This window comes from Epargyreus clarus, unplaced genomic scaffold (genome assembly GCF_041222505.1).
Source record: "Epargyreus clarus isolate Ecla_fem2 unplaced genomic scaffold, WU_Ecla_fem_2.2 ptg000035l, whole genome shotgun sequence".
Taxonomy (NCBI): domain Eukaryota; kingdom Metazoa; phylum Arthropoda; class Insecta; order Lepidoptera; family Hesperiidae; genus Epargyreus; species Epargyreus clarus.
The window spans coordinates 10,365,947-10,380,146 of NW_027332240.1; the positions used below are offsets into that span (position 1 = coordinate 10,365,947).

At 37.2% G+C, this 14,200-nt stretch overlaps 1 protein-coding gene across 1 annotated transcript in view; it reads right to left on the reverse strand.

The window, feature by feature from the left end:
* The window catches only part of px (MAP7 domain-containing protein plexus), a 147,465-nt gene that overhangs the window by 71,728 nt on the left and 61,537 nt on the right, over positions 1-14,200 (reverse strand). Inside the window, exon 4 of the mRNA XM_073091811.1 lies at positions 12,120-12,324. Coding sequence (XP_072947912.1) covers positions 12,120-12,324 — 205 coding nt within the window. The remainder of the gene's footprint in view (positions 1-12,119; positions 12,325-14,200) is intronic.

Consider the following 14,200-nt stretch of genomic DNA (forward strand, 5'->3'; position numbering starts at 1 on the left):
TATATGGCACATGGCCGGAATACACTGCAATATTGCCACTGCGAGTACTTTCTATACAAGGGATTCATACGAGAAAAACGAGCATAGGTCGCCCCCGACCAAGTGAGCCTATGACCTGAAGAAGTTAACGAGAGATAGTTGAATTCAGAAGAAAGCTTATATCCATTGATGGATCTTGCAAGCCAGACAATGTAAGACAGATGAATCTTTTGTTCAATATCTTACACTGCTCTTGTAGCATATTACTGCAACCTCTAGTATTGTGGATAGGCAGCCTTTTATGGAATTCCACAATATAATCTATGAAAACTTAGCTCTAATATAATTCGTGATCCTTTGTCCAAATTTATGATTAGTTTAAGTTAGCATTTAGTTCAAATTTAACATTAATTTACATTACAATATAAGTCAATAACAAGTGAGATTAAAAGTAATTTTGGCACTTTATTCTAATGTATTTCTATATTATTTATACCTACCATACGCATAGCTATTAGAATCAGAACGAACCATTCGACACCGTAAAAAGAAGTTGCAAAAATGTATAGATCATAGAGATGTTGACAGACATTCTGCGTGGGGACGCAGACGCAGATCTTCACCACCACACCTACAACTTATCTCCACACTAAGGTACAACAGCAACCGGTCGCGGTGTTCATTCACAGGCGGGCGGGGCGGGTCGCGGCCTCGACACGCCAGCGAAAGCCGCCGACACCCGACAACCGACACCTATGACCTACACGCAACACGACGCACGCAACATTGTCGTACGTTACACTGCGTCGCTGCCGTCATACGTGTACCTACTGTCGACCCACGGCTGGATTGATCGTCAGTCGTCGCTTCTAAACAAGGGTCAAAGCATAGTTCACAGTAACTAGCGACATGTTACTGCAAATGGTCATTTACCTTTAAGTCGAAGCTTGTTAGGTGGATAAAGTGTAAATTGGTAGACTTAAGATATTCTGAAGAACATTATTAAGAACTTTCAGATACTATCATCAGGTTTTGAAAAGTGATAGAACCAATGTAGTTTGATCAGGGGAGATGTGACAGCTACACCTATTTCTTGGTTAACCACCACCACACCACACCAACTTAAAGCATTGCTTGGTTTTCCGTAGAATGGTAGAGATTTCGTAGAATGGAGAGACTGAGTAACATATGAGACGACCATCTTAGTCCTCAGAGGTGAACACTCATTTGTGATCACCTTAAGATAGAATCTCCATCTCCATGCGCGACAGCAACCACATACAATCAAGTGGACTGCATGCTCGTTTGCTATTTCAACCTTATTAAAAAAAAATATTTGCTAATTTTAGAAATCACGCTCGTCATTACTAAGTTCAAGCGCAGAGTTATCGCGTTAGCATATCTATCGGTGTTATATCCGTGATGTCTTAGCCAAGGTTAAGCCTTGGATATCGATTAAGATATTTAAAATAGTAAGTTTCCATGAGCATTTTTAGTTTTCTTAAAAGTAACATTAGAAGTACCTTGAAGGTGGTAGAACCCTTTGTGGTTTGACTCCGGCGGCACCACCGCCACACCTATTTCTACCTAATAACAATAGTGTTAGGCGCTGCTGTGTTCCGGTTTGAAGGGTGTGGTAAGGGAGACAGACTTTTCCGAGGCGTTCCAGCTTAGTCCTCAGGGGTAGCGGCGCATCTGTGGCCGACCTCAGGTAGGAATATCTAATCCTATCTGGGGTTGATTACAGATGTCCATGGGCGGCAGCAGCCACTTACCATCAGGTGGACTGCATGCTCGTCTGCTACCCTTATATTAAAAAAAAAGTCACTTTAAATCCTCTTGCTCAAGTTATTATTTACCCGACTGCGGAGGGTAATGATTTTCGAGCGTGTGTATGTATCATTATTTTGTACGCCCTACAGTCAAAACGGTGTGACGGATTTTAACATGCAAATCGGCTATATTTTAAGCAGCCTGGATTTTATTTTTTTAATATTATCATTCTAACTAGGAAACAACGACGGATTAACTTAACGAACAGCTTATAAAGACAGAAACAACACACAGAACAAAGATTAGTAAAATAGTTAAAAATAGATATTGAGACCGACACAAAAAGAGAAAAAAATATTTTCTTAAAGAAATCCTGTCTTTTTGAAGAAGTGGTTAAGGACGGATTTTTTATTACCTTTCAAATTTTGCGATCGTAAATAAAAATTGATGAATTTGAATTTAAGAAAGAGACTATTTCGAAATGACATTCAAACAAACACCGCAACTTTATTTTAATTTAAAACACACATTGTGCATAACAACACACACACCCACACACACACACACACACACACACACACACACAGACACGAACACAGAAACTTAGCATTGATCATTGTTCGAGAGCTGAGCGTATCGGCGATCAGCTGACTCGCCGGCGGCGGCCGTGACCCGCTGCCCCCGTTAACGCAACTATGAATGGACGCCGGCCCAGTTATAATAAACTCCAAACTCGTTTAATTCTAATCGCCTGTTAGTTAAGTGCGTCTAAACTGTGTCTATGCTAATATTGCAAACTGAGAGGCGCAATACATTCCATACGAGTTGTGTCCCGCGGTTTCACCTGCGTATAAATAATCTGGAGATTTCATGGTTTTCATTGTTGGCCGCGGACCTCTAATTCTTTTTCTAAAATAAAAGTACTTTATGTTTCTTTTTATATATCTGCTAACTGCCCGTGAAAGTCTTGCTAAAATCGATCCATCCGTTTTTGGAGATTAGTGAAACGAAAAAAAGAACATCAACAAGCCATTTTTCTCATAATAGTTTTTGTGTAATTAGTACGGTATAGACTTTCATTTAAAATTAGTAAAAGGCTGTTAATAAGCTATGCGAACTTTTGCGAAGTTTGAAAAGTTTAGTAAAACTGTTTATGTTGTGTTTTATTTTTATTCCAAAATATCACTTATTTTATGGAAAATTTTAAAAATTGCGCCGAACTGTATCACGTTTTTAAACAAAACAAATAATGAAGGCATTCAAAAATTCTGTCTATTAATAAGTCTTTATAAAGAAAGATTGTTTGGTATACGAATCCCTTATTTTAAGCGGGATATTCTAAATTCTAAGCTTAGATAATTAATGTTTTAATATAAATTTATTACAAAATAATCTTGTAACAAATTAATTAAGTATTATTAGTTTCGCGTGGAAACTTCGCGTAATTGAATATCGTGGAACTTTCCCAAATTCCACTTACGATCAAGCTTTATTAAATAATTAAAAGTTATTATTAAAAACCGATCAAGTGCGAGACGGATTCGAATATTTGTCTATTATATTAAGATAATTAAAAACATATTTAGTAGCATTTCACTTTGCAATTATTATTTGCAGAGAAACACTCTTTACTTTGATCTCGTATCTACGGACGGACAGAGTCTACTAATTATTGATGAATTTTTTGAACATAATTATTAGAATACAGTTTTATGAAAATTTTGAAATACTACTCATCGTGATGGTGATAATGAAAATGATGATGAAGACCATAAGAATGACAATGACGAAGATTTATTCCCCCAGCACGAATATTCATCCATGGTCTATCCCTAGTGGCTGGAAATCAGCTCAAAGCGTTCAACAGTAAACAGTAGAGACGTGAATTCGGGAACAATCCGCCTCTAAACGCTATGCAGGACGCGGCGGAAACTCTTTGATCTCGTATTTACAGACGCCGGCGGACAGGCGAGCTCTCGAATTAACGGACGGACGTACCGGCTTCTCGGTCAAACGGTTTGCGTGCCATCTTCTGTATTTGTGTTTTAATTTCGAGTGAATTTTCTACTTCGATTCTAGTTTTTATTGCAAGCAACGCGCGGTAGATAGAGTGTAGTTCAAGTGGGTTAATTATGGAATGAGTATTCGTTAATATGTTTGCTGATATAGCTGAAGTGTCCTAAAGTCGATTACGAGGCGTTGCTGCACCTGAGTAGGGACTAAGTTGGAAAACTTCATCGTAGTATGTATACAATGGTACTTGAATACAATGGCACATCACTTAAACAAAAAATATCCGTCAAACATAACATATTACACTTTCATAGAAAGAAATATATGGAGTTTGTAATTTAAAAAAAAAATGAAAAACCGTTGTTGGATGCTTTTGGTTCTAAAAGAAGTACTTAAGGCTATCGAAAACATCACTGTACAACTGTTTCCATAATAGGCCTACACTATTGGAAACACGACAAAAACCATCATTTATGATTGACGTGTAAACAATGAGACGTCGGGCCCTGCACGTCAAGCTACCTACGTCCTAGACGTGGACGTTTTCAGTTCTCTTTGATAACGGTTACTTAGCTGATATTGTTATCGTATCGATATGGAAAACTGTTTTTTCATATCGATGTCGAAGAGATCGATCCATGTGTGATCGATCTCTTCACATCTTGATTAATTTAGTAGTTTCCGTAGTAAACAATCGACAAACACACACGTTTTGTCGTAAAAAATAAATTTCATTCGTTTGGTTTCTTTCTCATAACAACAATTGTGGAAAATCGGACAGAGACGCAGCGAATATATAAAACTTGAAACGGTCACATATCGTCTGATATTCGATATTCAAATACCGAACCTTCATGCGGATAATCAAACAGGACAAGGGGAGGTGCTGGTGGTGTTTTTGAATAAAATCTTGACAATGACATTTTACAGCGCTACGTATTAAACTAAGTATTTGGAAATTAATAAAATGGTAAGTATTTTGATAAGTCGGTTTTTACAAGAGTTTACTGTTACATCGATATGGTATGATATCGAAGACGGTTTTCAGTTATCGTTGGTTACATGATAACGCCTTGCCATCATCGCGACCGCATCACAGACGCACAGACGACACGCATTTACATCTTGTTATGGAAGCGATCCATCGATCGATTGGGGTTCCTCGCGTCGTATCGCGAACCGTGATCGGAATGCATACGCGCACGCTTGGCCCAATTTACAAAGGCTAAGCATGCGCACATGCCAAATATTGTAAAGCGTTACAAGCCAACGATTTTATCGACAATAATAAAATTGTATATGGTTTCTGCCGTTTCGTGGACCATTAAACATATGTATGTATGGTTTAAAACTTACCAGAAATTATTGACACTCTTGGCGAGTACTTAAGGACTATCAACTCCCCTACCAAAAAATGTTTTTCATCAACTTGGGACCCACAATTTATATGTTAATGTAAAAGATTAAAAAGTAACGATTTTATAAAATAACGTAAATTTCTTTTACCTCAACATGCTATAGTTTGACTTAAAAATAGATAAATCCGAAGCAATACGATGCACGTTAGAAATATTAATCACATTTGGCTTTAGTCTCGATTGATATCTGTTTTTATCTTATAACCTAAACTGTTTTAAAATATCAACGGAACCAACCCATATCCGTCAGAACTATATAACAACCAAAAGCAAACCATCTCACGTCATGTACTACCATCGATACGCAGCAATGCAAACATCTTATACATATTTCATGGACAGGGCACACCACTCATACATACATACATATACACAATCGAAATAAAAATCGATTAAAATAGGATATCGGCATCCTTGCCCGACTGACAGACAGACATTGCATCGCTAATGTAAACCAGGGATGTTACAGATGTGAAAGTTCGGATCTGGATACGGATACATGAAAAATATTATATAGTGGTTTCAGATACGGAACGTCGTCAACTCATTACTGTCCCACTGCTACGCACGGGTCTCCTCTCAGAAAGAGAATAGTTAGACCGTAGTCCAATTGTGTATTGGTTGCATCACATACCATTGAGAACTTTCTTTTTTCTTAAGATTGCTTTTCTTATTTATATATAATGTTTTCCTGTATCGTTAAAGCAAGTGATAATTAATGTAAAACACCTAGATAACTTCAGAAACACACGAAACGCACGAAAAATAAGTGGTACCGACGTTCGTGGGATTCGAACCCCGGATCTCTCGATCATAGCTTTAGATACGGTTACAGGTTATTTCGATAGGTTTTAAATTTTTTACGGAATTGTAAAAGTAAAGAAAATTCTATTCGAACCATTTATATTGGATTAGGTAAGAGTTTCGGATACATTTTTATTTCGTATATCGTATCGTAACATCCCTAATATAAACCGTCAGTCGAACGCTTCGAATATAAACAAGACATGTTTATGCACACGGTCTGCCTTCCAGATTAACATAGATAATGGATAATGTTTTAATTAACACGAACCATTGAGAGATGCTTCGATAAATATTCATTCAATTAAATCGATCGTACGGATTAGATATAAAGAAATGGGTATGGACCTACGTCAGTGGGGTAATCTGAAGTGTCATGTTGAATTTAAATATATAATGGTGAAATAAACGAACAAGCTTCAAGTAAGTTAAATGATTTAAGATAACGACGATACAAGAATATGTAGATAGAAACATTTTGGTTAGATTTTCTATATCACTAAAGTTAAACTATGATGGTTAGTCTGTCGCCAATGAACAATTGACATCTGTAACATATTTTACGTGGGATAAGAGTCTTTTTCTGGACGGTCATGGGTTCATTACTATCCCTGGAGACTAAGACCATTCGCTTTGTACGAGTACAATCTCTAAAATCTGTATTACCACAACCAACTAACCTGGACCATCTGTCTCTACACTTTAATTTAAATTCTACCACGTTCCGACATCAATCAATGTATTGCCACACTCGTCGTACGTATAAACCTGTGTATTATAAAAGCAATCAATCCACTAAAATAGCTAAAAACAAAACGTCCTTTAGCCCAATCAAAACATTTAATCAATCACTTGTTCAAAATTACGCTCGCAATAACCGCTCGGTCGAATACAAAAACTTGCCGCTCAATTTGTTTGCTAGTTGACTACGGATTCCACATGGATATTTCAACTTGTATTGAAGTAGGAGAGGAGCATGCAGTCCATCTGATGGTAAGTAGCTACTGCAGCCCATGTACATCTGTAACCAATCTTAGATAAGATTCCTGAACGTCTTGGATAAGTATACCTTACCATACCCTACAAATGCGAAAATAGCAGCGCTTAACACTGCTGTTCTTAGACAGAAATATGTTAGGCTGTGGTGCTAGGTTCTATCCCCGGCCAGACTGACTGAATTTGGATATCTGTTCTGGGTGTGGGCGTTTGGCTTTTCGTCTTTGTGTGTGTCCATGGCACTCACTACCACGGGAATCTTAGTATGATACTGTGGATGTTTAAAGCGTCTTTTTACCGCTCTTACAACACTAAGCCTCTCGCAGACATTTTTAATCGAAGCCTGCAGTCTCGGAGGCTGATCTGAACACGCCATAATCCCCGATCCCTCAGCCCGACACGACGGGGCTCGGCGTCGCGGCGGCGATGGATTTATCGTGTGAAAATTGAATTATATCCACCGCTCTGTGCGAACTTTTTACAACCATTTCTGTCGCAATGCAGAGTAGGTAGTCTTGCTACGAGTACGTAGTTGCGGGAAGCGTTTTCGATTTTGTTTTTTTATGTGTTGACAGCGGTTTTATGGACCATGACTGGTATTGCTAGATTATAAAATAAAATTTTGATTGGCCCGATACAAAACTATGAACAAGGTTGTCAATGCAATTTTTCCGTATGTAACTATATCCGGTGTTAGTTCACAACGCTAGCAAGCGTAAATTAGTAGACTATTACTATTTAATTCCCTACTGTCGATCACAACGTTACTACTAATCTTTCATTACAGTTTTAATAGACCAGAGCACAGTGCGAACACACTGCTGATAAGAACCAAATTCCTGGAAGTGTTGCTTCCAAAGAGATTATCTTTTTTTTATAAATAACAATAACAACAATGGCTTTATAGCAGGCGTTATAACCTATAAAGGCACATTTAGTCTTATAGATTTTTTTATGTGTTGTGTAGTGAGTCTTTTATAGAGAACATTTAACGTATCTCATATACGTACTGTTACAACAAAACAATTCCACATACATCTGTGAATATTGCTCGCCGGCATACACCGGGACAGATTTACGATACGGCGTCGCAATAAACAGGAACTACACACATACATACTCATACAGATATACTTTATGTATGTCCCGGGTAGGGGCGCAGTGATATATGGAAATTTCGATAATGTCGACTATAAAATATCTATATTTTTTCAATATTGAACCTTTTCTGATACGATATTATCATATCCAAAAAAATTAAAATATTTATGTCGAAAACTGTATTTTTAGGTATGTAGTAATACGACCAGGTAGCAAAAATATAATAAATGTGTGCGTGAAATTTGTCGATGAAAAAAATCCTAGTACTTGCATTTTTTTTAAAGTTTTGAATTATCGATATATGGGTAGCATGGCGTTGAATTTTTCAGATTACCGGTAATTATATCGATATGTTACATCTTTCATATAAATATCGATATCAATACATCATGTCTCACTAACTAGCATCCCTAATACAAACATCGACAATTTCACCTACTTGCATCCCTAGCCGCAGGCCCCGAGCCCCGGGTTCACGCGTACCTGACTGGCGCTGCGGCGCGCAGAGAGCACATACGCGTGAGAAAGTTATGTAAATTACCTTAATTCACGGGCTAATCTAATCTCGCGGATACTTTCAGAGATTATCGCGGACGCCCGCACCTACGAGCAAGATGGATGAGCTGTGACTACTACTGCGGAGTTTTTCTTTTTTCATATGAAAATGTGATTCTCATTATAACACATACAGGAGCATTATGTTGGTATAGTTCGACTATGTCTACATCATCACCCTAAAGATTCTGCCTTATGAATGCTATCAAACCTGATGTGTTACAAAAGACAGAAGTACAAACTCAGTCCGCTGAGGTAACAATACGGACAAGATTCTTCCACAATGAAATCATTAAAATAAGTGAAATTGATATCAGCTTCCCTAAATCAGGTCCTTCGGTAAAGAAATAACAAAAAAAATAATATTAATGCTCCATCTATGTTAAGACATATTCATTCATACACATGATGGCTTGAACAATGATTGTGAGATTTTACTCACAATACTTTTCGTATTTTAAAAGGAAGTGTCTATAATTATGTATTATAAGGTCCTTAGGTAAACCCAAAACAAATGAGATATTCTGTTTATTGTCCGAATACACCAATTTTATCCTCCACGGCCCAAGAACCGTTAATATTAATTAGAACAGGAAACGAGAACACAGACTCAATAATTATTTAACGCTAATGGATTTAACGTTTTACGTCTAGCGTTATATTTCCGCTTTTTTTGTAATTTCCCAAGCGAAAAGAGAAATAAAAGCATCTGATGGTGATAAATCGCATACTTATAAATAAATTAGCAATAAAACATGACGGGTGCCCCGCTTGGAGCGTGCGAACTGCTAAATGGGGTAACTACTTTGAAAATGGATCAAGATCAGAGCCGTCTTAGGCTATGTAAGAACCCCCAAGGGTTATATAGAAGTTCGAGCTCGTTAAGACAAAAACTATGCGTATGCCACGTCAATGTTATTTAATAGTGGCATTATTGGTTCTTATAATATTATAATAAATAAAGTCGGAAGTAAGTAGCAAAAAATACATCTGCGTAATGCATGTAATATTTTTGAAGCCTTCGGTCAGGAGGGAGGCGCTGAGCCCGTCCCTGGTTAAGAAAGATATCTGGTTAGAAAGATAAAGATAAGTGAAAGACTCGTAATAATATTAAAAGGTCTATGAAATTATAAACTTATATGCGACTCAAAAATCTACTTAATCATTTAAATGCACATAAAGCAGACAAATTTTGCACGAGTTTGAAACGTAAAAACAAAATAATTTTTTTTAATTCTCGATATAAAACACGCACCGAACCACAAGTTACACAATATACCAAAGTTTGTAAACTTCTGACATCCGAAGCCGTGTGCGGAGTTCGAAAAAGTGTTACCGAATCGAACTTTATATTCAGTTTTAACTTGTAAAAAAACTTCATCGTCACTAGTGAGAACCGAAATTACCACGCCTAAGCTGATCAAATAAATAATTTTATATTGCAACCTTTTAAGGTACAACTTAACATCAAGATTAAATATTAAAAAACACCAATAATTAAAAAACAGATCTGTATGTATGTCTTTTTTGATTCATCATCAATACATCAGTTGTCTGTGGATTAATTAGATAAAGCCTATTGTCATACCGGTATAAAGATATTTATTATTAAGAGACGAATATTGGAAAAAGATGGATGTTTAAGAAAGGAAAGAGAATAGCAAGATTGTGCTCTTTTTGTTATTAAGAAGAGACACGAGAAGTTGAAAATTAAATTCGTCAAAAATATAAAAAAAAAATCCACTATTAACTCGCGACGACGCCACCCATTTATATACAGTTAAATACAACAACGAATAGATCAGACTATTTCCTTTATACGCGTAATAAATGGTCAATAGATAACATATTCACATCCTCTAAACAGTTCCATACAATCGCAGGAAGGCATAAGTCAAAGTTATGGAATCAATGGCAGCATTGTGGAATGGATATATTTTGCAAAGATGACAGTAACAGGATGCAGTTTGCCTATTCAATACAAGCTTTAGTATACTGGAACTGAGAAAATATTGCATTTAAATATTCTAATATCCGCAACATTTTTTAGGGTACCGTACTCAATGGTAAAAACGGGTCTCCTAAAATCCTATGCTGTCCGTATGTCCATCGCAGAGCTCTCTTGAGTTACAATAGATACACTTAATTTTTTTGTTATTATTATGAAATTATGGACGCTTTACATCATCATCATCATCATCATCAACCCATTACTGTCCCACTGCTGGGCACGGGTCTCCTCTTAGAATGAGAAGGATGAGGCCATAGTTCACCGCGCTGGCCAACTACGAATTGGAAGACTTGACATACCTTTGAAAACTTTTTAAGATTTCTCCGGTACGCAGGTTTCCTCACGATGTTTTCCTTCACCGTTTAAGCAAGTGATAATTAATTTCTAATATGCACATAACTTCGAAAAATCAGAGGTGCGTGCCTGGGATTTGAATCTCGGACCCCTCGAGCGACAGGCCGAGTTTCTTAACCACTAGGCTATCACTGCTTTAAATGCAATTAAAAAAATGAAAATAAAGAAGGATCCAAAATTCCCCCTTTGAAGGAACAGCTACTTTAGGCGTCTTTCATTTTATTTATTAATCTGTACTATGTAGACGCTAATTTCTCACAATGCAATACGAGTCGACTATGCTCAGTGAGTTATCGGCTTCTATATTAAGTTGGTAAATAGGCGGCGGCTTGAATGTTATAAAAATACCTATTATTACTCAAAATAGCCCACCCACTTACGTAGGTGTTGATGTGAATGACCAGAGCGACATGTAATAGTGTGACTGCTTCTAGAGTTACCGCAACATAATTACCGATCCACCGCAAACTAACACTACATGCGACCGCTTGCCACTTACATATTACTGACAATTGATATTCATTTGAAAGCTCACACTAATAACGCTAGCTGGAATAATTAATGTAAGTAATGTCCTACTGATGGATTTTGGAGTGGAGAGGATTACTTTTCAAAATAGGAAGACATCTAAAGTATACTTCATAACATCCTTTCGCCGACTCATAAGTCTTCGAAAAACGTTTAACTATTACTATTCATTTATAACACCCGGTACCGATGACTATCCCGTTTGGAGTAGGTACGAAATCGCGTCGTCATCAAATAAACAGAAAGAACATGATTTATTTTCCCTTTTTTTATGGAATGATAGGAAGAAGCGGTAATCCAATGAATTCAGAAGGTATAGGGCGCCAATAAGGGAAGGCCTATATATGAGAGATGATATCACATATAAAATATCTTACTAAAAAGACCACCAAACCCACCATTGGGGCCAGTGTATCCCACTCGACCAGAGTCTCGTATTTGACAATTCGGAGACTTAACAGGCTACAGAGTAGGACGCCCGCTTTCATTCCGTAAAAAATGTGTGACAACAGTACAGTTCAACACGATACCTGCATACCTATCTTAAAGACACCAATAAAACGGTAGCAAACACACCGGCCACTCACCAATGAAAGGTTTCCCGTCGAGCCGTTTCATCCAGTAGAAGCGCTGGCTGTGCGGCTTGTTCTCGCGGTCGTACTGCGCCCACTGCTGCCGCAGGAAGGTGTAGCAGACGCAGCAGCAGCGCACCGTGCCTTCCTCGTCGCCGTCCGCGCAGTAGCCGGCGGGCGGCGGGTGCGCCCCCAGGAACGGGAAGTACGGCTCCGAGCTCTGACGACAACATGGTATGAATTAAACTCTACTCATAATGTTACTGAAAATGGTCCCACCGCCTATTTTTGACTCATAACAGCAGTGTTAAGAGCTGCTGTATTCTAGTTTGAAGGAAGACATACTTTTCCGAGGCATTCCAGCTTAGTCCTCAAGGGTAGCGGCGTATCTGTAGCTGACCTCAGATAGGAATATCTAATCGTATCTGGAGTTATTTAGAGATGTCCATGGGCGGCAGTTGCTACTTACCATCAGGTGGGCTGGATGGCTCGTCTGCTCCCATATTATAAAAAAATATATTAGTATTGTAATTGCTAATAATATGTACAATAGGTGAGATTATCAATTGTATAGAATTTTATCAAAATAAGCTGTAAAATGGAACCTAAAGTAAAATACGAGTATATTACGTGAAAATTCAAACACAAAAATTTTCATTATTTATTTTTGTGAAATCATTGTTTTTACTTCACCTTTTAACATATTTTGTCCGCGATAAATACTAAAACGACAGTATATGGTGGTTTCAGCTTTGAACACAGGCATACATCTGGAATAAGTGCGGAAGTAAAGGAAAACAACACAGACCTGTATTGTACCTGGTCTGTGGAAAACACCGTAAGAAATACCAGCGTGCCTTTAAAAAATAGTTCTTAAAGGTAAATAAGGTACGTGAACAAGTTTAACAATTTGCTAGAGCAGAGGGCTGTGTCCTCATCCTTAATATTCTTAGATAAGACCCGTGCTGCTGTAAGACCGTACTCTGTGCGACTATAGTGTGACTCTTACCACGGTCTAGGATCAGTGAACCAGTGATTACAAACTGCATTTCCTCACGTTATTTTACATACAAGGGGTCGCTTTAACAACAAGAGGTCGACGCGACTCCACGACGCCACGTGAGTATATTCACGTACGAACTAATTCCTGCGAGTCAATTTCAACACATGACACATGTATACATTACTGTGTTTACATACATTATGTGCTAGAGGCATATGATTTTCTTATTTCATCCTACTTTTATAATCGATACTTTTTTATCCCAAAGGCAATAATATTACGTCTAAACAAATATTATAAAGCTAAGCTAAATACATACTGCTTTTTTGGTCTGTTTGTAGACAGTTGACAGTAATTTTATTTTAATACAAGTATGTAATTACTTTTTAATATCAATACTTTGAAATCAAATCGATAACAAAGGCATCGCCAAATAGTGTATACCAAAAACCTCTCAGAGATGTATGAAGGCTATAAATCTGCCGACAGACTTGATTTTCCTCACGATGTTTTACCTAAGAGTTAAATCAAGTGATCATTAGTTGGTCAGCGTGGGGGATTATAGCCTAAATACTTTTCGCTGAGCGCAGACCTATTCCCAGAAGTAAGGCAGAAATGGGCTGATAATTGGTAAACACAATTAATTTTAGATAAGAGTGCATTCACAATGTGTGCCGATGATATTACGTGATGAAGTTTAGTGGGTTTTCCTTCTAATCTATACCCATACCAATTCTCTCTAACACAAATAATACATAGTTAAAAATCTATAAACTTATCTAATTACTTTACAGATCGGTAATGACACCTTAATATTATCCGAAATTCTTCATCAAAAAATTAATAAATTACTATCTATACCTATACTTCTTTAAAGTGTAAGCCATAAATTAAAAAAAAATCTTAACATCGTAACACTAATAACCAGTCAATTTAAGGTTTTTCTTACCAACGATTGAACTTTGACAACTTCTGCCCACTAGAACAAACATGAAAGATACGTAATTTTTATACATCGATTAATTAATAATAACTGACGTAAATCGATTCTCATCAAAATTATTACGCTACTAAATAGCCCGTTTATTCTGTT